Genomic DNA, 26704 nt, shown 5'->3' with positions numbered 1-26704 from the left:
TGAAGTTTTTATTAGTTCACTCGAAATGGTCTTCCATGGACTTGGGTCGTTCTTATATTCATATACTCATATGGATTTAATGCATTTATGGTTTAAAAAAAACACGCACACTTGATAAACAATATTGACCTGATAAGTAAAAGTTTGTATCATTACAAAGGGAAAACATCCTACTTTGACATTGTTCCCGCACTGTCGATATACATGCTGGCAGTGTATGGAGACGGTAAAAGCAGACCTTTCCTATGCATGACACCAGCTCCCGTGGGTTCATGTACTTGATCACAATAATGAACAGGGCAGGTTAACACAGTCATGACAGTTGTTACCCGTGAAATCATTGCCAGAACAATTTTTGCGTGTCTTGTATACAAAGTTCTTTTTGTTCCTTGTTTGCTTGTTGTTTGATGATTGATTGGGTTTTTGTGTGTGTGTGAGTGTGTTTGTTTGTTTGTTTTTTGTTTGTGTGTTTGTTTAATCTTCTTTTGTAGTGAGCGAAAATGTACAGGCTTATGTTCTTGAACAAAATTGTTGTGTGCTTTGTCCTTCTTAGCGCAAATGTAAACACGGTTTCGTTAGAAGACAGGGATGATGGCAGGACCCTGGCATGGGAAGGTCGTGGGAAACTGAGTACTTACAGAACCCCCCCCCCCCCCTTGGTTGATATTGATAGGCCTACCATAACGTTGTTGTTGTTGTTGTCAATCTAAAGAAAGAAAGGAGAGAAAAAATGGGGCCCTATTTTACAAACAATTTGCCCCATAGATCAAATACACGACACAAAATTAATAACAGCATTATTATCTATGACGATGCATGACTGTATGATTCATGGTGATTTTCGTATACTACTATGTACAATGTATTTTGTTTTGCTTGTCAGCCAATGAAACCCTAAAAAATGGGAAAAAAATTTAACAATCGCACGGTAGTTTTTGTTTGTGTGTTTTTTTGCCCCCCCCCCCCCCCCCCCCCCCCCCCAACTCCTCCCTGACAGAATTTTCCTGGATCCGCCCCTGGCGGTGGGCACTGCCAATTATTTTACAAAATTATTTTTTTTATAAATACTTGATGCCAATTCTTGCATTCGTCTTTTTTGCTCGCATAGGTCCTACTCAAGCAATAGAAACCACTCATGACTATGGTATCATGTCTCGTTATCCCCCTAGGTTTTTGTTGTTGTTGTTCTGTTGTACAACAATGAAATCTGTAAAATTGACGGTAGGCCTATACTCCGTTTTTATGTGAATTGTAATTTTTCATCTATTTTTGTTTCATATGAAAATGATTGGTTAGGGTATATGTGAAAAATGAAGCTGTAGCCAAGAACAATGGAATCAAAGCTCAAATTCAAGCTGAGAGAAATAATGAACGTTTTGTCCTTACAGGCCTACTCAATCGGTCCAAATGTCAGGTGACGTGTACTGGTATACGTTGTGACGTGTCTTTTTCTCGTGAGGGCGACATTTCAGAGGATTAGAGTCAAAATGGCGACGCCCACGTAAGGTTGTGACTGGAATGCACAGCGTGTGATCTTCCCAATTTCTAACGTACGCGGTCTCAGTTGTGAAAGCATGATTTCTATTCCAGTTTATCAATGAATGTTATTTCTTCTCAGAAACAAGTGCAGTTTTTAATTCCTTTTCAAGGAAATTAACAATACAAACCGCAGGACAAGTCCTTTCTGCGTTTCGAGTGTGTGCGTGAACGTCGGACGCCGGCCCGCTTTTCCCACGTCCACACACGGCACGGCGAATCATGGGCGTTGAGAGTAGTGCACTCGCGGGCTGCACCCTCGAGGACCCGCTTCCCGATACAGCCTCCACTCAGCACCAGGACTGGAAAATTCATCCAGCAAAACGTTCAGATGGATCTCGGGTTTCGGTTTTCATTCACAAACACGACGAGGAAGGGAAACATGAGCAAATATACCAACATGCTGCTAAGGTAAATCAATGATGTGTAAAAACTGTAATTCCAGGAATACAAGGCCAAGGCCAAACTGCCTTGCCAAGGGCTAAGGCAAGGGGTCATGTTGACCGAAAGATAGGTCTGTATGAAGTGTATCTGGTCGTCGGGGAAATGTTCCGCGGAGACTGCGTCTGACTTCACGGATCCCCTCCTAGATCCTACCTCCTTATTCAGAGGAGAGTGATAACGTCAAAAAATATAAATAAATAAAAGACTCCTCTGCTTCAGACAGACAGATCTTTCTGTCTAACATGTTAGCGCTAGGGCGGCCTAGCCATGCCCTAGGCTAGGGGTCATGTCGCTGAGGATGACGTCTGGTCGGGCTAGAAGTAGAAACCGATCCGGTACACACTAAACACAGTGTAGATCAACAAATAGACCCTTCACTGCAAGTACTAGTACCAATGTAAACATAGATCTAGACAACCCTACATGTACAAAATGTAGATCTACTAGTCTACTTCATTGTCTTCAAATTTACTTTGAGTCGAATGTTAGCCAGTTCCAATACAGTAGTTGTGCTTTGGATACTATGTTTAAAAATCAATCAAAAAAACAATTTTAAATTTAGAGGGTAAATGAAAGTGACCATTCTTCACATTGAAGGCTGTGTCACCAATTTAGACCTTGGAATCTACAGCATTTAATTAATGTACTTTCATATCCTTGAAGATATTTCAAATTCCATGAACCAAATTACACCAGAATTACATTATTAGTAGGCCCTATACAGACTATACTCAGTATTGAATTTAAAATAGCTTGATATTTCCAAACGCTTACATGAATTTGAAACAAATTGATTGTCTGAACTGTCAATATCGACATTGACTTTCAAGTCGTTGCTCAAAACAAACTTACTCTTCACAAAAGATCATATTGTGTGGTGCCTGCGTGATCTGAAACTGAAGTTAGCCATTTACTATTACCGATACGCAACATATGTCTTTCAAGTAAAGTTTAAACAACGCGGGAACTGAAAATCAATGGCGAGTTGAAAGACGCTGGTTGAGAAGTATGTATATTGTCTGTGTATGATCATGTGAATTCTACTTGCTGCATTTCTTATTTGATCTTGTCATATCATCTCAGTCATTTGCCAATGATTTTTTGCTCTTGGTTATGTGACAAAATTCCAAACATCAGGTTGATAAGATGATGTTCAGGTGAAATCAAGATACAGTGTACCGTATCGTCAAGTGAATTATCTCTTACTTCCCTTGCCTTTGCAGCAACTGAAGGTCCTTCGCCACCCGACCATCCTGAAATTTTTTGCATCGTGCAACAACGTGGACAGCACCTTCTTGATCACCGAGCAAGTGAAGCCCCTGGAGCTGGTCATTGAGATGCTGAGTCCGGAAGAAATCTGCGCTGGCATCTACAATGTGGTGGAAGCCCTGAGCTTTCTGCATGACAGAGTAAGCAGCCAGTTTTTAGAAGTCTCACAGGTGTCAGAGTTTGCATTGTATGGAATGAAAGCGAGGCCCAAGCAAAAGCCAGACATCATAGTATTGGCAAGTAAATGCAGTTAATATGTAAGGAGGCAAGATGTACCACTGTATGTTCTTAGCTTAAGTTGAAATTTTTTGTGAAATATTTTCATTTGTGTGTGTGTGTGTGTGTGTACACATCACTCGGATTAAGTTTCACGTTGCCTTAATTACTTTCGAAGTTTAGATTATTAATATTGAGTGATCTATTCATCATGTTTGAATATGTGCAGATATTTACCTCTTAATCAGGGTCGATGTCATTTTTTATCATTACCAACTTTATTGTGTTATGTTTCCACAGTTGAAATATTTATAATTATAACTAATATGTAACTTATTTGTTTGACTTGAACTAGGTGTGAGATGATTATCAAAAGGTTGTGATGTCTTTTTGTTTACCTTTGTGATATATTCAGGGTGGAGTGTCACACAATAATGTGTGTCTGTCATCTATCTATGTGAGCAGCGGTGATGGAGGCTGGAGACTTGGGGGCATGGAGCATCTATGCAAATTTGAGGATGCCACTCTTCAGGTGAGCACCATGAATGACAGGAATTTCCTGTCAAAGGAGTGTGGGCATAGTGATCACATTAGGTCAGTGCCAGATTTTAACATTTTAGATGTGTTTTTATTTATTTATTTATTTATTTATTTATTTATTTATTCATTTATTTATTCATGTATCCATTCATTCATTCATTCATTCATTCATTCATTCATTTATTTCTGTTTAGATATATTTAGGTTATCAGATGGTTTCTAGTGTTACCATTACTTATATTCGTTCACCTAAATACCATGGTTTATGTTCCATCTTTTCAGTTTCTGGTGCAGAGCAGACCGCTAAGGAATTCCCAAGCCATACCTCCTGAAGAGAAAGTTGAAGGAATCAAGACATCAGTCGGGCCTAGCATAGGTCATGCTCGGGATGCATATGGATTTGGGGTTTTGGCTCTCACTCTCTTGGAATATCTAGGTGACTTAGGTAAGCTTGTCTCCCTAGCCCATGTCCTTACAAACAATGTAATTTTTATGAACAAAACCTCAACATGCAAAGTCTGCCAGGAATTAAATCACAGAAATCAAAGCAACATATTATTAGAAATGCAAGCAGAATCAGGTATATAATTGTGAACAATTTGAAATCCTTGTTTTCGGATAACATTGAGTACGAAGTAACTGTTGTGGCTTTGCTGCTATTAAAGACATTACTAGTTAAAAGGTCTCGCCGTATCATAAAATATTAAAAATATTATTCTGAGTTAAATGACTTTCTTTGTACAGTAAACTCTCATTATAATGAAGTCTTCGGGACCAACAGTTTTCTTTTGTTATATCCAGATTTCACTATAACCGAACAAATAAACAGTTAAACGCATGGAGCAGATAATGAGGCAGCCTGAATTTTTACATCTTTGTAACTCGAATTTCGTTATAACTATGTTCAAGAAAGATTTGCGGTGACACCATGTGTATGTAGTCCTTAATCGGATCGCTGTTTGGCAGAAGAGCCTAGAAAGAGGAGAAACGAAGAGGGAAGCGACATATGGGGGTTGTGAGGAGGGCAGAAAGTGAAGAGTGGGAGACAGTAATGGGCTAGAGGTTGAAGTTGCACTAGTGGAGACGGTAGAGAAAGGAACACAGAGAGTGGTAAGGAAGAATAGTGTGAGAATCAAGTAGGATGTTCGGACATCGTTGGAAGGGGAAAGATGAAATAGAAGGGAAGAGGAAGAGGAAGGAGTTGAATGTTGGAGAATCATGGAGATAGGAGAGAGCAGTAAAGATTCATCAAACCAAGAGAAGAAAAACGAAGTCGGCGAACAGTGTGACTATGGAATGCGGAATCAATGGAGAAAGGACGAATAATCCCTCGAAGGAAGGGTAAGTAGAGGAGAGATGAGAATATGTTGATAGAAGGGAGATAGAGAGAGAGAGAGAGAGAGAGAGGCGGGGGGGGGGGGACAAAGAAAAGAAGTAGAAAAGAACAAATTGAAATTCAATACGTAAATCAGAGGGAGCTAGTATGGATCCTAGAATGAAATGCTGCTGAGAGGGAGAAAAAAAAAAAATGGAAAGGAAAATTGATGACAGTTAAGTCCTGAAAAGGTTCCTGTGGGAGAAAAGCAAAAATAAGAAATCAAAATGAGGTTAAAGTGTAGACCTGAGGAGAGAAGACAAGAGAAATAACCTGTGGAGAAATGTGTAAATTAAGTAGTGGTCCTGAAAAGGACCGTTGGGTTGTATGGAAGGAAGAAATAAAACAAAAAGAAGAAAGAAGAGAAGAGAACAGAAAAGAAAAGAAAAGATAAGTAGTGTAGAAACAAACAAAAGTGTAAGAGAGAGAGAGAGAGGAAAGAGAAATGAAACACTGAGTAAAGGTGCTAGTGAAAGTAGCGCAAGAAATCTAGTTATAAGAATAACTAGGAGAACCGAGGAACTTGACGTTTCGGGCAGATTGACTGTCCTTCGTCAGAAGTGAAGCGTGATCGGAGAAGAGGCGGGCTATATATGGAGAATGCGGACCTAGAAGGAAGTGGTCGGTTGAGGCGGGCTCGCAGGCAAGCTGAGCGTCGACTGTTGGTGGAGTGTTGCGGTCGTTGATGCGTTCTATTGTTCTCGGAGTGTGTTGATGGCGGAGTATATCTGTGAGAGCTAACTTGGCTGTTAGTAGGTCGTGGCCGGAGATTGGAGTCCGGGTTAGTGGTTGGGGTGGACGCCGGTGGTGTGGATGACTTGTGTCGGTGAGGGCGTCTTCTCGAACCAGCGATAGGTGTGGTCGTGAGTGGGAGGCGCGGTTGACGTCGTGGGCGCTGTTGTGAAGAGGTGGGGGAAGAGATATGAGAGGAAGAAGTAGAGGGGGGAATGTGCTGTGGAGAGAGTGTGTTGTTGTTGTTGTCATTGTTGGTGTTCGATGGTTTGTTGATGAGAGGGAGCCAGATGTTGTTGATGTGGAGTCCAGTATCCTGTGTAACAGTGTCGTGTGTGTGAATTTCTATGGCTTCTCTGATGCGTCGTGTGTTCCAGTTTTTGATGGATGTGATGAGTTTGCTGTCTTCCCAGTTGATGCGATGTTCCGACTGTTGAGCGTGTTTCACGATGGCTGACTTTTCCCATTCCGAACGTCTGTAGCATGTTTTGTGTTCTTTCAGTCTGGTCTCTAGCGATCTCCCTGTTTCACCTATGTAGACTTTGCCGCATTCGCAAGGGATACGGTAGACACCTGGTTGTTTGTGTTTGGGGTGCTTGTCTTTGTGTGAGTGCAATGAATTGTGAAGTTTGTTGGAAGATGTATGACGGACCTGGATGTTGGCGGACTTGAAGATGCGTTGTAGTTTGTGCGAGGTGGCGCCGAGGTAGGGAAGATTTACAGTTGTGATGGGCTGTTCCTTGGCTGCTTGGTTGGGATGAGAAGGTGCCTGAGTGTTGATTTTGTGCTTGGGGTATTGGTTGATAGTGGTGAGTGTGTCTGTGATATGTTCGAGTTCTTGTCGAAGATGTTCTTTGTCGCTGATTTGATGAGCACGTCGGACGAGAGCGTTCGGTACTGACTGGCGGAATGCTGGATGATGGAAGGAGCGGTAGTGAAGATATCTGTCAGTGTGAGTGGGTTTGCGGTAGACCTGGTGAGAGAAAGTGCCAGCGTTGGTCTTTGTGACGAGAACATCGAGGAAGGGGAGAGAATGATTGTGTTCCGTTTCCACTGTGAATGAGATGTTGGAGTGTTGTTCGTTGAGGTGTGAGAGGAAGTCGTCCAGTTGATCTGCTTGGTGTGGCCAGATGGTGAAGATGTCGTCGACATACCGGAGCCAGAGTGAAGGTTTGTGTTGTGCTGTGGCTAGTGCGTGGCTTTCGAAATGTTCCATGTAGATGTTAGCAATGATCGGTGAGAGGGGGGAGCCCATGGCTGCGCCTTGTTGCTGTTTGTAGTGTGTGTCCCTCCATCGGAAGGAGGTAGAATTGAGACATGTGAGGAGGAGGTCGTGTATCTGTTGTGGTGTGAGTTGTGTTCTGGAAGAAAGAGAAGGGTCATCGGTGAGACGTTGTTTGATGATGTCACAGGCTTCGTTGACAGGAACGCTGGTGAAGAGTGATTCTACATCAAAGCTGACGAGGGTGTCTGTAGGGTTGATGATGGTTTGAGAGAGAATGTCAATGAAGTGTTTGGAATTGTTAATGTGGTGTTCTGTGTTGCCAACGAGTGGCTGTAGAATGTCTGACAGGTGTTTGGCTGTTTCGTAGCAGGGGGAACCTCGTGTAGAAATGATGGGGCGGAGAGGCACTGATGGCTTGTGAATTTTGGGTTGCCCGAAGAGGATGGGACATCTGCTGGAAGAGGCACGGAGTCTGAAATAAAGCTGTTGAGGAAGGGCATTGGATCGATGAAGTTCGAGGAGCTTGGCGTTGAGTTTCCTCTCGGTGGCAGGAGTCGGGTCACGTTTCAGTTCGGTGTATGTGGGGGTGTGGAGGATGTCTTGTATCTTTTGTTCGTATTGTGTTTTGTCCATGACGACCGTGGCGTTGCCTTTGTCTGCTTGAATGATATGGATGGATGCGTTGCTTTGTAGAGTCTTCACCGCTGTTCGTTCTTCTTTGTTGAGGTTGGGCTGCGGTGGCTTGGCTGTGGAGAGAGCTTGAGTAACAAGGAGTCGAATGTTGTCGGCTGCGGCTTTGTTCAGGTATCTGAGCTTGGGTTCCGTTTGTTGTATGATTTCTGTGAAAGGAATCTTCTTGGGTGGTGTTGCGAAGTTAAGCCCTAGGGATAACACGTTGTGTTCGGCTTGTGTGAGGTTGTGCTGGCTTAAATTGACAACGGTGTTACGGGCGGCGGGCGGCTTGTCTCGTGTGTATGTACGGGTATGGCTGTTATGTAGTGTGTTGAACTTCCGTATCTGCTTGTCTCTGGTGTGGAGAAATGTGGTCCTTGCTGTGTGAGAGTTGAAGGTCTGTATCTTCTGGAGGTCAGCAGGATGTAGTGTTTGTGACAAGTGTGTTTGTGAGGTGTTGATTTGTTGATCGATTGTGTGAAGTTCTTGTCGAGTATGGGCTATGCGTTCTCTGGTGAGGGAGAGGCCGGCTTGATGAAGAATACGTCGAGCACGTGGAGTATGTATGGTTGATTTCAGCTGTAGACCAGGAGGGATGATACTGTGATCTCGGCATCTTTTCAGAAAGGTGAGATGATTGGAGAGTTTAGATTGTTTGACTAGGTTCCGTTGAAGTAGGCGAGAAGATCGTTGAGTTTGCTCCCCGTAGAGCTCGGTTATGTGTTGTTTGAAGGTTTGCATGGTGAAGTAAATGAGGAAGAAAGATTTGCGGTGACACCATGTGTATGTAGTCCTTAATCGGATCGCTGTTTGGCAGAAGAGCCTAGAAAGAGGAGAAACGAAGAGGGAAGCGACATATGGGGGTTGTGAGGAGGGCAGAAAGTGAAGAGTGGGAGACAGTAATGGGCTAGAGGTTGAAGTTGCACTAGTGGAGACGGTAGAGAAAGGAACACAGAGAGTGGTAAGGAAGAATAGTGTGAGAATCAAGTAGGATGTTCGGACATCGTTGGAAGGGGAAAGATGAAATAGAAGGGAAGAGGAAGAGGAAGGAGTTGAATGTTGGAGAATCATGGAGATAGGAGAGAGCAGTAAAGATTCATCAAACCAAGAGAAGAAAAACGAAGTCGGCGAACAGTGTGACTATGGAATGCGGAATCAATGGAGAAAGGACGAATAATCCCTCGAAGGATTAATAATATGTTGATAGAAGGGAGATAGAGAGAGAGAGAGAGAGGCCCTCGAATAATAGTATGGATCCTAGAATGAAATGCGAGGGATTATTCGTCCTTTCTCCATTGATTCCGCATTCCATAGTCACACTGTTCGCCGACTTCGTTTTTCTTCTCTTGGTTTGATGAATCTTTACTGCTCTCTCCTATCTCCATGATTCTCTACACAACATTCAACTCCTTCCTCTTCCTCTTCCCTTCTATTTCATCTTTCCCCTTCCAACGATGTCCGAACATCCTACTTGATTCTCACACTATTCTTCCTTACCACTCTCTGTGTTCCTTTCTCTACCGTCTCCACTAGTGCAACTTCAACCTCTAGCCCATTACTGTCTCCCACTCTTCACTTTCTGCCCTCCTCACAACCCCCATATGTCGCTTCCCTCTTCGTTTCTCCTCTTTCTAGGCTCTTCTGCCAAACAGCGATCCGATTAAGGACTACATACACATGGTGTCACCGCAAATCTTTCTTCCTCATTTACTTCACCATGCAAACCTTCAAACAACACATAACCGAGCTCTACGGGGAGCAAACTCAATGATCTTCTCGCCTACTTCAACGGAACCTAGTCAAACAATCTAAACTCTCCAATCATCTCACCTTTCTGAAAAGATGCCGAGATCACAGTATCATCCCTCCTGGTCTACAGCTGAAATCAACCATACATACTCCACGTGCTCGACGTATTCTTCACCAAGCCGGCCTCTCCCTCACCAGAGAACGCATAGCCCATACTCGACAAGAACTTCACACAATCGATCAACAAATCAACACCTCACAAACACACTTGTCACAAACACTACATCCTGCTGACCTCCAGAAGATACAGACCTTCAACTCTCACACAGCAAGGACCACATTTCTCCACACCAGAGACAAGCAGATACGGAAGTTCAACACACTACATAACAGCCATACCCGTACATACACACGAGACAAGCCGCCCGCCGCCCGTAACACCGTTGTCAATTTAAGCCAGCACAACCTCACACAAGCCGAACACAACGTGTTATCCCTAGGGCTTAACTTCGCAACACCACCCAAGAAGATTCCTTTCACAGAAATCATACAACAAACGGAACCCAAGCTCAGATACCTGAACAAAGCCGCAGCCGACAACATTCGACTCCTTGTTACTCAAGCTCTCTCCACAGCCAAGCCACCGCAGCCCAACCTCAACAAAGAAGAACGAACAGCGGTGAAGACTCTACAAAGCAACGCATCCATCCATATCATTCAAGCAGACAAAGGCAACGCCACGGTCGTCATGGACAAAACACAATACGAACAAAAGATACAAGACATCCTCCACACCCCCACATACACCGAACTGAAACGTGACCCGACTCCTGCCACCGAGAGGAAACTCAACGCCAAGCTCCTCGAACTTCATCGATCCAATGCCCTTCCTCAACAGCTTTATTTCAGACTCCGTGCCTCTTCCAGCAGATGTCCCATCCTCTTCGGGCAACCCAAAATTCACAAGCCATCAGTGCCTCTCCGCCCCATCATTTCTACACGAGGTTCCCCCTGCTACGAAACAGCCAAACACCTGTCAGACATTCTACAGCCACTCGTTGGCAACACAGAACACCACATTAACAATTCCAAACACTTCATTGACATTCTCTCTCAAACCACCATCAACCCTACAGACACCCTCGTCAGCTTTGATGTAGAATCACTCTTCACCAGCGTTCCTGTCAACGAAGCCTGTGACATCATCAAACAACGTCTCACCGATGACCCTTCTCTTTCTTCCAGAACACAACTCACACCACAACAGATACACGACCTCCTCCTCACATGTCTCAATTCTACCTCCTTCCGATGGAGGGACACACACTACAAACAGCAACAAGGCGCAGCCATGGGCTCCCCCCTCTCACCGATCATTGCCAACATCTACATGGAACATTTCGAAAGCCACGCACTAGCCACAGCACAACACAAACCTTCACTCTGGCTCCGGTATGTCGACGACATCTTCACCATCTGGCCACACCAAGCAGATCAACTGGACGACTTCCTCTCACACCTCAACGAACAACACTCCAACATCTCATTCACAGTGGAAACGGAACACAATCATTCTCTCCCCTTCCTCGATGTTCTCGTCACAAAGACCAACGCTGGCACTTTCTCTCACCAGGTCTACCGCAAACCCACTCACACTGACAGATATCTTCACTACCGCTCCTTCCATCATCCAGCAGTCCGCCAGTCAGTACCGAACGCTCTCGTCCGACGTGCTCATCAAATCAGCGACAAAGAACATCTTCGACAAGAACTCGAACATATCACAGACACACTCACCACTATCAACCAATACCCCAAGCACAAAATCAACACTCAGGCACCTTCTCATCCCAACCAAGCAGCCAAGGAACAGCCCATCACAACTGTAAATCTTCCCTACCTCGGCGCCACCTCGCACAAACTACAACGCATCTTCAAGTCCGCCAACATCCAGGTCCGTCATACATCTTCCAACAAACTTCACAATTCATTGCACTCACACAAAGACAAGCACCCCAAACACAAACAACCAGGTGTCTACCGTATCCCTTGCGAATGCGGCAAAGTCTACATAGGTGAAACAGGGAGATCGCTAGAGACCAGACTGAAAGAACACAAAACATGCTACAGACGTTCGGAATGGGAAAAGTCAGCCATCGTGAAACACGCTCAACAGTCGGAACATCGCATCAACTGGGAAGACAGCAAACTCATCACATCCATCAAAAACTGGAACACACGACGCATCAGAGAAGCCATAGAAATTCACACACACGACACTGTTACACAGGATACTGGACTCCACATCAACAACATCTGGCTCCCTCTCATCAACAAACCATCGAACACCAACAATGACAACAACAACAACACACTCTCTCCACAGCACATTCCCCCCTCTACTTCTTCCTCTCATATCTCTTCCCCCACCTCTTCACAACAGCGCCCACGACGTCAACCGCGCCTCCCACTCACGACCACACCTATCGCTGGTTCGAGAAGACGCCCTCACCGACACAAGTCATCCACACCACCGGCGTCCACCCCAACCACTAACCCGGACTCCAATCTCCGGCCACGACCTACTAACAGCCAAGTTAGCTCTCACAGATATACTCCGCCATCAACACACTCCGAGAACAATAGAACGCATCAACGACCGCAACACTCCACCAACAGTCGACGCTCAGCTCGCCTGCGAGCCCGCCTCAACCGACCACTTCCTTCTAGGTCCGCATTCTCCATATATAGCCCGCCTCTTCTCCGATCACGCTTCACTTCTGACGAAGGACAGTCAATCTGCCCGAAACGTCAAGTTCCTCGGTTCTCCTAGTTATTCTTATAACTAGATTTCTTGCGCTACTTTCACTAGCACCTTTACTCAGTGTTTCATTTCTCTTTCCTCTCTCTCTCTCTCTTACACTTTTGTTTGTTTCTACACTACTTATCTTTTCTTTTCTTTTCTGTTCTCTTCTCTTCTTTCTTCTTTTTGTTTTATTTCTTCCTTCCATACAACCCAACGGTCCTTTTCAGGACCACTACTTAATTTACACATTTCTCCACAGGTTATTTCTCTTGTCTTCTCTCCTCAGGTCTACACTTTAACCTCATTTTGATTTCTTATTTTTGCTTTTCTCCCACAGGAACCTTTTCAGGACTTAACTGTCATCAATTTTCCTTTCCATTTTTTTTTCTCCCTCTCAGCAGCATTTCATTCTAGGATCCATACTAGCTCCCTCTGATTTACGTATTGAATTTCAATTTGTTCTTTTCTACTTCTTTTCTTTGTCCCCCCCCCCCCCCCCCGCCTCTCTCTCTCTCTCTCTCTCTCTATCTCCCTTCTATCAACATATTCTCATCTCTCCTCTACTTACCCTTCCTTCGAGGGATTATTCGTCCTTTCTCCATTGATTCCGCATTCCATAGTCACACTGTTCGCCGACTTCGTTTTTCTTCTCTTGGTTTGATGAATCTTTACTGCTCTCTCCTATCTCCATGATTCTCCAACATTCAACTCCTTCCTCTTCCTCTTCCCTTCTATTTCATCTTTCCCCTTCCAACGATGTCCGAACATCCTACTTGATTCTCACACTATTCTTCCTTACCACTCTCTGTGTTCCTTTCTCTACCGTCTCCACTAGTGCAACTTCAACCTCTAGCCCATTACTGTCTCCCACTCTTCACTTTCTGCCCTCCTCACAACCCCCATATGTCGCTTCCCTCTTCGTTTCTCCTCTTTCTAGGCTCTTCTGCCAAACAGCGATCCGATTAAGGACTACATACACATGGTGTCACCGCAAATCTTTCTTCCTCATTTACTTCACCATGCAAACCTTCAAACAACACATAACTATGTTCATTATAACAGGAGTGCACTGTATTTGCATTCAGATGTTTATTTGATCAGTCTTAGCAATAGTGTGTTGTGTGCAATAGCCATGTATTGAACAGTAAATGAAGAAGGTACAATTGTAATCTTTAGTGAAAACGGTAAGATTACCAATATTCCATGCATATTATGGAAGGAAAGTGTCATACACATGTATATATTTGTTCATCCCCTCCCTCCTTCCATGTAGGGAGTATTTCTGAAGCTTTTTCCATCAAAATGGAGGAACAGTTCCTTAATCCTGACCCCAAACTGAGACCAAAGATGAGCACATTGCTGTCCGATGAGCTATTCAGGTGAGTTACTTATTAGCAAGGAGTAGAGCGGTAGGATTGTGTGTCACCTTGTAATGTGACCTTTGTTATCAACTGTATTTTCTGGTACAAAATGCAGTGTTGTTTAGTCCCATTCGACTGCAACATGTATTCTTTTTAGAATTTACACTTTACATTTTAAATCTCAATGTGGCTGGAAGGCATGTTCTTCATATTTTATACACTGCAGTTTCAGTTGCCCATGATAATTTGTTTTTCTTTCTTTCCTCACATTCAAGTTTGAAAACTGCTATTAGAAGTTTTTACCAGGAAAGTATATATTTATGTTAATTTCAGTGACCTTTGACCTTGACCCTTGATCCGTCTTTTTTAGGCAATTAATTATTTCTATCTTTCTTTCAAGGTGATGCACTTGTATTACCTCTGAACATTCCGAGCTGAAAACTGTGTGTGGAAGCTTTACATTTTTGACCTTATTAGTTTCCATGCCCATTCACTTATCTTCACTATCATTTTCATGTAAATAATTGTAAATTCATTTCTATCTTGTCAATTAAGTGATATCATGGCTGGACAGTTTTCATGAGGGTTTGGCGTAAACTGACCTTTGACCATGACTTTTGACTTTTGACTATGATCCTTTCAAGTAATGATATTTTCTACAATTATTTGTACACTTACCACATTATATTACCGCTGGACATTCCTACATGTACAACTAGTCATAGCAAAAATTGCTGTATTTAGCCAAAGTTTGACCTACATTGTACACCACTGTAATCTGATCAGCTTGTCGACACCTTGTGTAGGAAACCCGTGCCAGGTTGCGAGAAAATCAACTGAAGGGTGTTTTTCTAAATTGCAAGATCTTGGTCAAATTTACATACATCTATAAAAGCAACATACAGCCCAAATAGAAAATAACTCCAGCACAGATGCAAAACAACATTTGAGGGTTCAGTTGATACTGAAGATAGACAAAATTGACAAAATATGACTGTACAAAGTTGTAATGGGAGGGGGGATGGAAGAGGAAATAGGAACATGTCTGCCCATATAACTCTTTCCCATTTTGCTGTGAGTAATATTTAATGAAACCGTATTGCATGAATTTATTCCGTCAGAAACGATTTCCTTGACATCATGGGTTTCCTAAACAAACTTGTGCTGAAGAATGAGACAGAGAAGAACACCTTCTTCGAGGGGCTGGCCTCCCACCTCTACCGCCTCCCGTCCCAGCTGGTTGCCTCCAGACTCCTCACGCCGATCACCAACAGCTTTGTGATGGCCGAACCGGTAGCGGTCAGCATGGTCTTCCCCCATCTTCTGACCCCCCGCAGAGGTTGGCCTTAAGCATAGTGTGATCGACTCATTTGGCAGCATATAGCTAAATCTTCGCTGAATTACAGTTCACCGGTAGTCAATCATGGAACTTTGTAGCATAAGGCGCTCTGAAAAGAGTATGAAATACGCATGTCATTCTGGGGGTTCAGGGGTGTCCCTGTACGCAATGTAGTGCTAGGCGAGTGTTTGCACGTATTTGAGTTTGCAAATCGTGCATATATGACCTATGAGAGACTCTTATAATGCTAATGTTAATAGCATAAAGCTGGTAATTTATTATTGAAACATAGCCCCTGATCTAATTTCTTGGAAGTCATCATTCTACTAATGAGAAGTTTAAAGTGATATTTCCAATGAAGCAATGTTGTAGTTTCTCATCTTTGGTGTGAGCTTGCACTTTTGTTATGTCAAAGTGATAAGTGTGTGTTGACTTCAGTTTCATACACCAATTTGGAGAAATGTGATAACTCAAAAAAAAATAGAACAAAAACAGTATGATGTTATTCAAAGTGCATACCACAGGCTTGAAGGGCTTTGATCTGTTTTTTGTTGATCTGAAATTTCATTCCTCCAAAGAGCAAGCTGTTTTCCAGGTATGTTCTTGTGTGGTGGGAGATGGGCACGCAGTGGTAGTTTTAGAAGCAAATATGAATTTCTTTCTCATTATTTTTACCTGTCTAAAAGGCTAAAAGGTCAGATTTTAGAAGAAATAGTCTAAGTTCAAAATTTGTGTTGATAATCTTTAGAGAATTATTTTTAAACATAGTACAGCTGCCCATTTTTATTTGTAGGACTGTCAATGACAATACTTAGCAAGTATACGGGTATACAAGTTTTTTTCGTGCTATAATGGAAACTTATTTTGCCACATTGTTGACCATTCTCGCTCCCCTTTCAGATTCTAAGAAGAACCCAGAGTTTCTGGCGCACCGCATCAATCCCATCCTACCCCTGGATATGTTCCAGCGGCACATGATCCCAGTCCTGGCTCAGGTCTTTCAGTCCCGAGAGATGCATGTTCGTAGTCTCCTCCTCCAACACTTCTCCTCCTACGTCGATCTCTTCGATGAAGCCACTCTCAAGAATGTTGTTCTGCCACAGGTGCGTCCTCTCATCAGTCACAGTTTACTTCAGTTTTTCAAATCGCACTCTCTGATATTTCCCCCTCACAGTCCTGCCGTCTGAAGTTTCACGTGGATCATTGTATCGAACAAAGAGGGGAAGTGTGTATGAGGCTGCACTCAGTGGAATGGTGCCAGTATTGCTAAAATACATATGGAAATTGCTTTTTTGTGTGCTTGGGTTTTTTTTTTTACAGTATGTGGAAATATTCTGATGACAGCTCTGAAAGACAAAGTGATTCGAAGGAATGGTCTTTCCATATTGACCTATATCAATAGCATGGAAATGTGAAGTTATGACAGAAGGAAAACAAGAGGAATATTATTTTCAAATTACCTTTGATTAGACATACAAGTAGTATACTGCAAATTTTACTTTTGTCTAAATGTTTGTCGCATTTTGAGAATGACCCACTTTCTCTCTTGTTGGTCATGCTTGCAGCTCCTGCTAGGTCTAAAGGATCACCACACCAACCTTGTTGCTGACAGCCTGCGAGCCCTAGCAGACTTGGTACACATCCTTGGCCCAGAGGTCGTTGTCGGGGGCAGCCGCATCAAGTATTTCGTGGAGGGTCGGCCAAAAGTAAATGTCACAATATTCAAAGCATTTCCTTTGAACTGGTTTCTTGGGTACTGATATTTTTTTTTTCAAACTTTTAGCAACACAATCTGTATATACTCTATTAGTGGGGTGGCTTAGTGACAAATATACTGATAATCGTGACACGCCGGACAAAAGTGTCATTTTTTCCTCAGACATTTGTATATATATGAGGATCAAAATTAGGGGGTGCTCCAAGAAATCCGCTAACAGAAAAAATGAGAAAATGCCCTTAATTTGTACATAACAATAATGTCTGAATTCAAAGACTATACACAGGGCATTCGCCAGGTTTCTGTACAATGCAATGCAATGTACATGGTTGCTAGTCTTAAAATTCAGACCCATAATACGACATATTATGTGCATGTTTACAGTAATACACCATTTTTACTGGTTTTCCTATGGTAACAGGTGGTTAGTCTGTGCTGCGGACCTGAGGGAGGTGTGTTGGAATAGTCCAGTTTTCTTAAGCACCTTTTCATTAAATAATTTCATATAACTTCTGGTAAAGGACTTTTTTAGTACTGTCTACCTCCTGTAGAGAAATGGCAAAGAGTGACATGTGACTCTGGCTCAGATACTTTAAATCTTGGGCAATGACTGAGCCAGGTGTAGGACTATGTCACAGTTCATTTTTTCTCCCAGAACTACTAGTTTACCAGTAGAAGAGCTGCATAGTCCATTGAGAACTTAAGGTTTTGGGTATTGCCCTACATATTTCCTAACAAATTTAACCCGTTTCCTCCAAGATTGTGTGAATTCCATAGGTTTAGCGCAGGGATTACCTGGTTCCCGTAAGCAATGTTTATAGTCCGCACCTCCCCTCTTTATATGTTTCTTATTTCTTATGGGGGGTATTCAAATGTTTAAAAAGGTTAAAAGTCTGTTTTCATAGATGAAGTTGAATTTAGACAATTTGAATATTTTTAAAAATATATTGATATTTGTAATTTCACTCATAAAGACTTAAAGCGGTTTGAATATTTTTGGTCTGATAGCTATGTATAGACATGTTATTAAAAAGTAAAAGCAATGTTTGATTGGTTCACATTATCCAAAGAGGGTGGGATGTAGTTGGCTGGTGAACAAAGTCTATGGGGAAGTTTAAAAAGTTGATAGAAATAAAACAAAATCGGCATAGAGCAGAATCTAAATCACAATATAATATGACAAAATTCCCGACCCAAAGGCGGTTGATTCTATGATGCTTTATGTCAAAATACATTCCACCCAAAATACATGTGATTGATAGGAGGAAAAAGTATAGTACATTAAAAACAATATAGTTCAACTAACCCCATTAGTCCAGCAGCATAATGAAATGATTGTTAAGTTTTATCGCCTTGTCAATTGAAGATGATGTTACATAATGACAATTATCAAAGTCAGCTAGATCTACTAGTATATCAAGAAACCAAAAAGAAGGGGTGGGGTGGGGAGAGAAGAATGAAGTAAGTTATTAGTATCTGTAGTTTTGGTTTTCAGTATATTCATTTTAATTTCCTTAATTTCCGTTAGGTCATCATGGATTGGAGCATTTGTGTACTAGTAATCTGCCAGGAACAAACACAAGAAAAACTTAAAGGTCCTATATATACACTTTTGGGAGAGTGACTTGAAAAAATGTTCAGGATATCACATTTTATGCATAATATGTGTAGGTCTGGGGGCATTTCATGAAGCATTTTGTCCGACAAGTTGTCGGACAAATTTGCTCTCTGCCAATCAGATGCAAGGATTTCTGTAGTTTGAAACAGTTTGTCAGAAAAATATCTGACCAAACTGCTTCATGAAATGCCCCCCTGTTGTATCACAAGACATCCTACCATATACAGTTTTTGCAATCAAAGCAAACATATAAAGAGATATCAGTATTTTTCTCATTAAAGCATAAATGCGGACGGTTTAGTCTGGAAACATGTTATCATAGAAATATTGTTCACATTTTGTGTTATTAACAATACTTAACATTGATTATACAGATTCATTTTTTACAGAGGTTCTTTCTATCCGTAACTCACACTTAAGAATAATTTTCAAGCACTAATTTTGGGTTTTTGCCTTTAATTATCCACAAAAAGGAGGACTCAATGCATAAAAGGTGTATGCTTTATTTTTGGAAAATGTTGAGGAGATCAGGAAAATAATATAAATGTAGATTTTGGACCTGAAGGAGCAGTTGAAGCATTTTTAAGAAACAATGCCTTGTGGCATCGTTCTTATCATCAAAAATTGATAATGACAAACTCAAATGAAAATTGGAGGGGGGAAGAAAAGATGAACATAATGACATGAGACAGCTTGGTAAAGATTAAACGCTAAAATAGACAATGCAGCCTCTTTTCTCAGTTCATACTTATCCAGAGTGTGTGCTTTCTTTCCAGTACCGGTATTATTATTTAGATAGGTTAGGGGAATCTCTTTGAATTGTGTGATATGTCATTTTCAAGCTTACAGTCTGCTCTTTCAGAATCTGTCCTTAAAGGACAAGTCCACCTTCATGCGCACGTGGATTCAGTGAATACAACAATATTAGTAGGACACATCACAGAAAGCTTGGAAAAAATCATACAATCCGTTCAAAAGTTATGATTTTTTTAAAGGGATTGTACAGTTATGGTTGAGACCTAATTTCAGGTTTTTAACATTTTTTGGTGAGATAATGAGAAACCTCTCGTAAAATGTGAAAGAGCATGTAATTCTATGAGGAATTCAACGTTTATTTGATGAAAATTGGTTTTGAAATGGCTGAGATATCAAAAAAGAGCGATTCTAATAAAGTGTGGGACCCACACTTTATTACGATCGCTTTGTTTTACTTTGTTTTTTCATGTTTCAGTCATTCCAAACCCGATCTTCGTCAAATAAACTTTGAATTCCTCTTAAAATGGTATGTTCTGTACTATATCATAAGTGTTTTCTTGGTATCTCGAAACAAGTTAAAAACCCAATTCTCATCTCCACCAAAACTGTACTATCCCTTTAAGGTATCTGCACAGTCGCGGCTGGATGAAAAGACTACCACAGTGTATGATGTCACATGCGCACATTCTAAGGAAAATGAAATGAGAATTTCACAAAACCATACTTTTTGAATAAAGTTCACATAGTTTCTTTGACTTGCTACTGACGTATGTCAAGGGTAATATTATTCCCCCTGCCTTCTGAAAGAGAAGTCAAGTATCCTTTTGTAAGCGAAAATAATTTATGTTGAATTTTCTTTATTCATTCTTTATATCGTTGTACACATGTGACATTACAAGGTATAGTAGTCTTCTCATCCAGCCTCGACTGCATGAGCAGAAACTTCAAAAATTCATAACTTTAGAACAGATTGTCCAATTTTCCTCAAACTCTCACTGATGTGTTCTACTATTGTTGCTGCATTCACTCAACCCACATGCTATAAAGGTGACAAATCTTTGTCTGGCGACTTTTTTGTTGATCAATTATACCAACCCTGATGGAAATCTCTTCAAATTCATAAGTTCTGAAGTCTCCTTTAAGTTTAACCAAAATCTATATATGTAGTTGCCATGGCAACATACCACTTAACACTAATGAAAAGTATTTCAAACCTCTATACATCCCGTTGATCAGTTGTACCTATTCAAATGGAATCTCTTCCAAACTGGAAAATAGCCTCCTGTAACTAACTTCAATTAAAAACCCTAGTTTTGGGTTGCCATGGCAACGCACAAATCAACAATTATATTTGACCCCTGGTTTATACTCTTGGTACCTTCTATACAACGTTCATATCAAATTTTGTGAAAATTGAATCTTCCTACCTGGAGAAATAAACAAAAACATGATTTTTAGAAAAAGTTCATTGACCTTTGACCTTTGACCTTTGACCTTTGGAAAATTCACCCCAAATTCAATCAAAATATTTTACTTGTTCTCAATATTCTTCCTGCCAAGTTTTATCCAGATTGGATATTCCTGACCTGAGAAATAGCTCAAAAACCTATTTCACAAATAAAGGTCATTGACCTTTGACCTATGACCTCCTTCCCAGCATCAATTTTCTTGGAGCACCCTATTTTTTGAGAAGGTACATCATGAAGTACCTTTGGTGAAAAAATCATGCTTTTGTCCGCCGTGTCACGATAATTTCACTAAGCCACCCCACTATATAACTTGTTAATTAATACCTAAACCTGTTGGCACTTGACTAATTTGGGAAATAGAAATGGTATAAGGTAATGGCATTACGGCTAAGTGGCCATGCATTTCAAGAATGAAATTGAATAAATACATTCATATGCATGTATCTAAATGTTGCTGGCTTGCAACAAATTTTATTTTAAGATTCCGTTTGGCGTGCTCTTCTCTACATTCTGACAGTTTCCACATAAGGCGAATAAGTCAAGTAAGCTGACCGCCATTCCACAACTGACCGCCGTGAGTGGGTTCATCGCCATCCCTGCCCTGGACCAGACTGCCCCCGGGTCAGACCCCTACGGTGAGGGAACAAACAGAGGGCCCGCCAAGCAGGACGGGGAGGAGGAGATTTCGGAGACGGGTGTGGCCGTCGCAGAGGATGCCATGGAGTTGGCAGCGAGGAAGGAGGAGAGAGAAAGGAGGCGGGAGGAGATGAGGCTGAGGAACGAGCAGAGACGACTGGCCAGGGAGGAGAAGAGGAAGATGATGATGGCGGAGAAGGAGAACGGTGAGAAGGAAAATCTCTTTTGAAAATGAGACCTCTTTATCATAGAAATGTACTTGAGTATCATAGTGGTTATTGTGCATTCTTTTGCAACATATGTCTCTTTCCTGAAAAATGGATACTGATAGATTATTTTTTAGAAAATGAGATTGTGATAAAGTATTGAAACAAGATGAAATGCAATTAAGTACTTCTTTGCAAATGCTGTCACAGTTTGATAAGTGCAAGAACTGTAGCATCTTATGAAGTTGCATGAAAAACCCTTTTTTCATCTCCAAAATGTTATAGTCTCATTAATATATCATCGCTGGGGCGACAAGACCTTGTGTCTTCAAAATGTCAAATGTTCGGGAGAGCAAAAAAAAAACATGGCAGCCAAAGCACTATTGCAAATGGGAGAGTCTGTCCTTCAACATGCTGTGGTGGCTTCATTTAGGGGGTTAAACAGCTAGGACTTGGATAGGACATCACAGATCTGATTATCTGACAATTAATCCAACAAAGTCATTTCCACAAAAATTTCAGATACGAGGTCTTGTCGCCCTAGCTACGATATGTTTATCTTTTTTGCTTTCTGCTCCAGTTGATTTTGGTACATATTGAAGCATGATTGTAGCAATGTCAACTTGGGCTACAAAGGAGAATAATAGTAATACACTCATCTATTTTGTATTTGTATCTGTGCAGCCCCACTCTCACCAAGGAAGGAGAAGCTGAGTAGCCTAGCCCACAGACTGTCACCAGAGGGCAGCATTGACAATGGCTCATTCCCCATTGGTGAGGACACCTCACCTGCAGAGCTCTCTCCCAAGGGATATCACAAGGACACTGCAGCCGGGGATACGGGAGGCAACGGGGATGCCGACAGCCCAGCTGGATCCACCCCTGCTCTGGACAGCACGGAAACAGGCGATGACTGGTCCGATTGGGAAGATGCCGACCAACCAGAGTCTAGCCCAAAGAAAAGCCCCCGGATCAGGACACATATAGCATTGCACAGGACAGATAGCCATTCAAAAGACCGCGGAGAAAGTGGTCAGAGTGACTGGGGTAGTGATTGGAGTCAGAGTGCATCAGAAACATCACCACAGAAGGCTTCCTCACCACTGGTTGGTGCAGGGAAGAAAACTTTGAGACCGAAAGGCCCACAGACACCATCCCATGAAAAACAGAAGCCAGAAACAGCAAGTCAAAAGACAGGAAAAACTGGAGACTCTGCCAGGTCAACCGTGTCCAAGCAGACCCAAGAATTTGGAAACCTGTATGAAATTCCAGATTTTAAAGTACGCACCAAGCCGGCTCCTGAAGATGATCTCTTTGCCGACATGGAACCCTCTTTCAGTTTTTCTTCCAAGAATCCGGGAGACAAAAGTAGAACTACCGGAGAGAAAACTGCCTTAGATGATGCTCCAAGTGGAGAATCAGGGAAGAAGGAGACATTATCATTTGCAGTTGCAGAGACAGCAGAAGAGGTATGTTAACATTGGAAGGGTACTTCTGATGTTAAAGGGACCAAATCAGATTATGAATTCACAATGAAAAAGGTTATTGGGACGTCTTTCACCAACTTTGTGCTGTTCTCTGTTGAGCAGTATCCCTTTCTATCAATGCTGAGGTTTCTTATGAATGTGAACAATGTCTCTTACTTACTGTAAAAGTGGAAATTTTCGCGATGTTGAAATTTTCTCGCATTTCGAGTAACCCGAAACTAGCGCGAAAATAAAAGCACGCGAATATTTTTACCTCCCATATGATATTCCAGTATTTGATGTCTGGATTCCGCAGAATTAAAAATGCGCGAAACTCTTCTTACCCCGTCGAGCGCGAAAAATTTGTCGCGTGAAAATATCCACTTTTACAGTAGATGACATGTCGACATTGCAAAGATATCATACTTTTGAATTTTGCAGTATGAAGACATCTGTGCGACAGAAACAGTGCAAAGTATGCATGATTGAATCAAGAGTTTTTCTGTGAAATTTACTGAAAGATAAAGTAAAGCATTTATAAATCCCATCATTTAATCCTGTTCAGCATTTCTGCTGTGTCTTGTGAAAAAGCAAGAAGGCCAGTGATTGGATGTTCCTTGCTGGATGTGTTCACACAAGAGAGTAGTACATGTAGTTAAAAAACAATGCACTACCATTTCACACTGTATGTTGCAAAGCCTCAACCCACAAACTGGTTGTTAGGTAGAATATAACCATATCCATGCTTTCCTGCCATACTTTTGAGAAGACTAACTGCTGCTCTAATTCATGTGGTTGCTAATGAAGGCTCCCACTCAAAGGAAACTCCTACATAAGCTATTATTTTGAAGTTAAAAAGGAAGACTGAGATAATGATTTTTATATGTGAACATGCAAACTGTTCAGACAACTAAGACTAACAAATTTTCTAACATCCATGATCTGTTGTATTCCAAGTTATCTGCATTCGCTCTTGTACATACTTGAAGTTTGTTGAATGATCAGTAATTTCAATGTGCAGAATGCTGAAAAGTTTTAAGGCACTTTATAACACTGTGTTGAACGAAACAAGATGAAAAAATTAGCAAATGAAACTATTTTGTATAATACTTTTTGTGGAAGCTAGTTTGCAACTTGCTGCTCTCTCAATGGCATTTTAACACTGATCAGGTAAAGTTTCCATGACATCAGTTTTCCTACCAGCCAACATCCGAGATAAATGACATGTTTCAACATCTTACATCTTATAGATATTCCAAAGTTGGAGACCATTAGGTTGCCACAGAAAAATCTCGCAGCAGGCTTCCTCCGTCCCTTTCTATACCCTTCTGTCCTCTCACAATGCTTCTCCTGGCATTAAAACTGTCTAGTCTTGGCTGATATCTTCCGGTCTCTCCTTCCTCTTGTTCTCTTTCCGTTCACTGTGCCTTCTAATATTGTTTTGGCAAGTCCCAGCTATAGTCAAATCTGCCTTGGCAGCCACCTGTCTTTAATGGCCACTCTTTTTTATCTCCGTCAGGTGGCCGCTATAGACAGGTTTGACTGGCTCTCACCATGAGCCCATACCGCTCCATTTTAGCATACCATGCTTAAAAACCTCTCCTCATGTTTTTTTTTGTTACCAGGAGACTACCGGATGGGGCGATGATGACTGGAATCTAGACATGGATGACAGCTAGCATGCACCGCCCCCAACTGCCTTACCCCAACTACATTCCCCTTCCAACCTGTTTCTCGTGGATGATGTACCCCACAGAGAGTGGGAGAGATGACTTCCCGTTTCGATGGAGAATTTACCCCAAATGAGAGATAGTAATAGCAAAACCCTCATGATAAAATAAGTGCGAAGATTTTATGGTTACCAGGGTATGTTATTAGACCATTTCAATATCAATAAATTGTATAACAAAGGGTCCAATATAAATGCCATGGTCGCATGGCTATGACAGTGCTTACATAGTTTTCATCACTTGTTTGGGTCAAGAAGTGTATGAAACGCTCTATGTCCCTGTGCCCTGATATATCACAAATGTGATTTTGGTTCACATAATACCTCAAACTGGACTAAGTTCATTATTTCACACAGATTCAGATAAATAGTGTCATTGAGCGTGTCATTTACACAGGAGATTGATGCACGCATCCCATTGCATTTGCATGACCACGAGAACTATGTAAATGTCATGAATCTTTAGTACGAGATGTTCATGTCATTGTATGTTTCAAAATAGTTGTCCGATATCTGTGAATGGGTACAGTTCTCACTGTCATTAAAACTGTCATACATTTTTGTTTTTTGCACTCTGAGAGGTACATTTTACATCTAAATATTTCCCAAACCAGCACACTTGGATTGGCCACACACTATGTTAGCATGTGTTGCTGTACTTGAGAATGCTTGTAGATATGAGTCCTGGCTACAACAGCTTATAAAGATAAGATGTTGCTGCATGTCTCTGCACCCAGAGGAATATAATGGACGTACCTGAGGTAGGATGGAAGTAGCAGTAGTTTCAACTTACAACAGGCATTTAAAAAAACAAAGTAGAAATAACTCAGTGTTTCATATCTTTTCTCATATTGTATTATATGGATTTGAAATGCCACATCAAGTATTCTCCCCTCACTTTCACAAGCCAAAGTGGTGGTAGCTATATTTGTCACATGCCATTCTGGCTGAAATATTTGCCAAGTTTAAAACAGAAAGATGCCTGAAGCAGTGGGGTAAAATCAAATGATATGGTAAAGGATATTGTAGGAATAGAAGCACTTCCATTTTAACTGCCCAACAAACTCTAGACAAGTTTCAGCCCAAATAGTTGTGCAAGTAGTGCAAAGACTGAAATTCATGTCTAATAGATTGACCAAAGTAAGAGGGATTGCAATAGATAAGTGTGCAGATTTAGTGCTACTTATAAGGTTTCTCATGACTTTTGTGTTACATCCAAACTTTCCAAATAGTGTGCATGGTGATTTTCAAGAAAATGCTGTGCTCATCTTTGGAAAATATGCTGTTTTCCACTCTGTATGCCTTACCAGCATCCAGAATCCATTCATGTGTAAAAATCATGTAAATGTATATAACCTATAGATGCTTCCAAGTTATTTGCAATATAGTAAGACATTTATTTCCAAAGGTTTTATTTTATATTTCATTGCATAAAAGCTGTAGCGCAGTGCTCGACACTAACGGTGGCCCGGGGCCACCAAAAATGCACGTCGGGCCACCAAAATGTCAGAAATGAAGAATTTGGTGGCCTGATCGGGCCACCCAAAAAGGTCGGATGTTTGCCTTTGGGCCACCAAAAATAAAAGTTAGTGTGGAGCCCTGTGTAACGTGTAGGGGAAAGTTTATAATTCAGCATTTTCAAGTTCCTAGGACAGTATGTCTACCGTCCCAAATGTTGCCAGAGTATTGTATTTACCTGTAAGGTTAGCAGCAGTAAAGTTGTAGCTAGAGGTATCTATCGTGTGAATGACGTTAATACCAGAAATGATCAATCAGAATGTGCAATCACTGTGGACAAATTTATTCACCAGAAACGGGTGCATTCCTATTTGGTTTCAATTCC

The 26704-nt window shown here is 41.6% G+C and overlaps 1 protein-coding gene across 1 annotated transcript; it reads left to right on the top strand.

Annotated features, from left to right (window-relative positions):
* The first annotated feature begins 1501 nt into the window (after positions 1–1501).
* Positions 1502–24852, top strand: LOC139720254 (protein-associating with the carboxyl-terminal domain of ezrin-like). Its single transcript, XM_071631615.1, has 11 exons — positions 1502–1947; positions 3204–3389; positions 3881–3997; positions 4288–4450; positions 13838–13943; positions 15047–15264; positions 16165–16367; positions 16830–16970; positions 21342–21666; positions 22351–23135; positions 24758–24852. Exons 1-11 carry the CDS (start codon positions 1759–1761, stop codon positions 24809–24811), a joined length of 2487 nt encoding a protein of 828 aa, XP_071487716.1. The 5' UTR covers positions 1502–1758; the 3' UTR covers positions 24812–24852.
* Positions 24853–26704: the final 1852 nt, after the last annotated feature.

This window comes from Diadema antillarum, unplaced genomic scaffold (genome assembly GCF_040938485.1).
Source record: "Diadema antillarum isolate AM-2024a unplaced genomic scaffold, OU_Dant_1.0 scf00000125, whole genome shotgun sequence".
NCBI lineage: Eukaryota > Metazoa > Echinodermata > Echinoidea > Diadematoida > Diadematidae > Diadema > Diadema antillarum.
The sequence above is the reverse complement of the archived record's forward strand: the minus strand, read 5'-3'. Positions and strand labels throughout refer to the sequence as shown.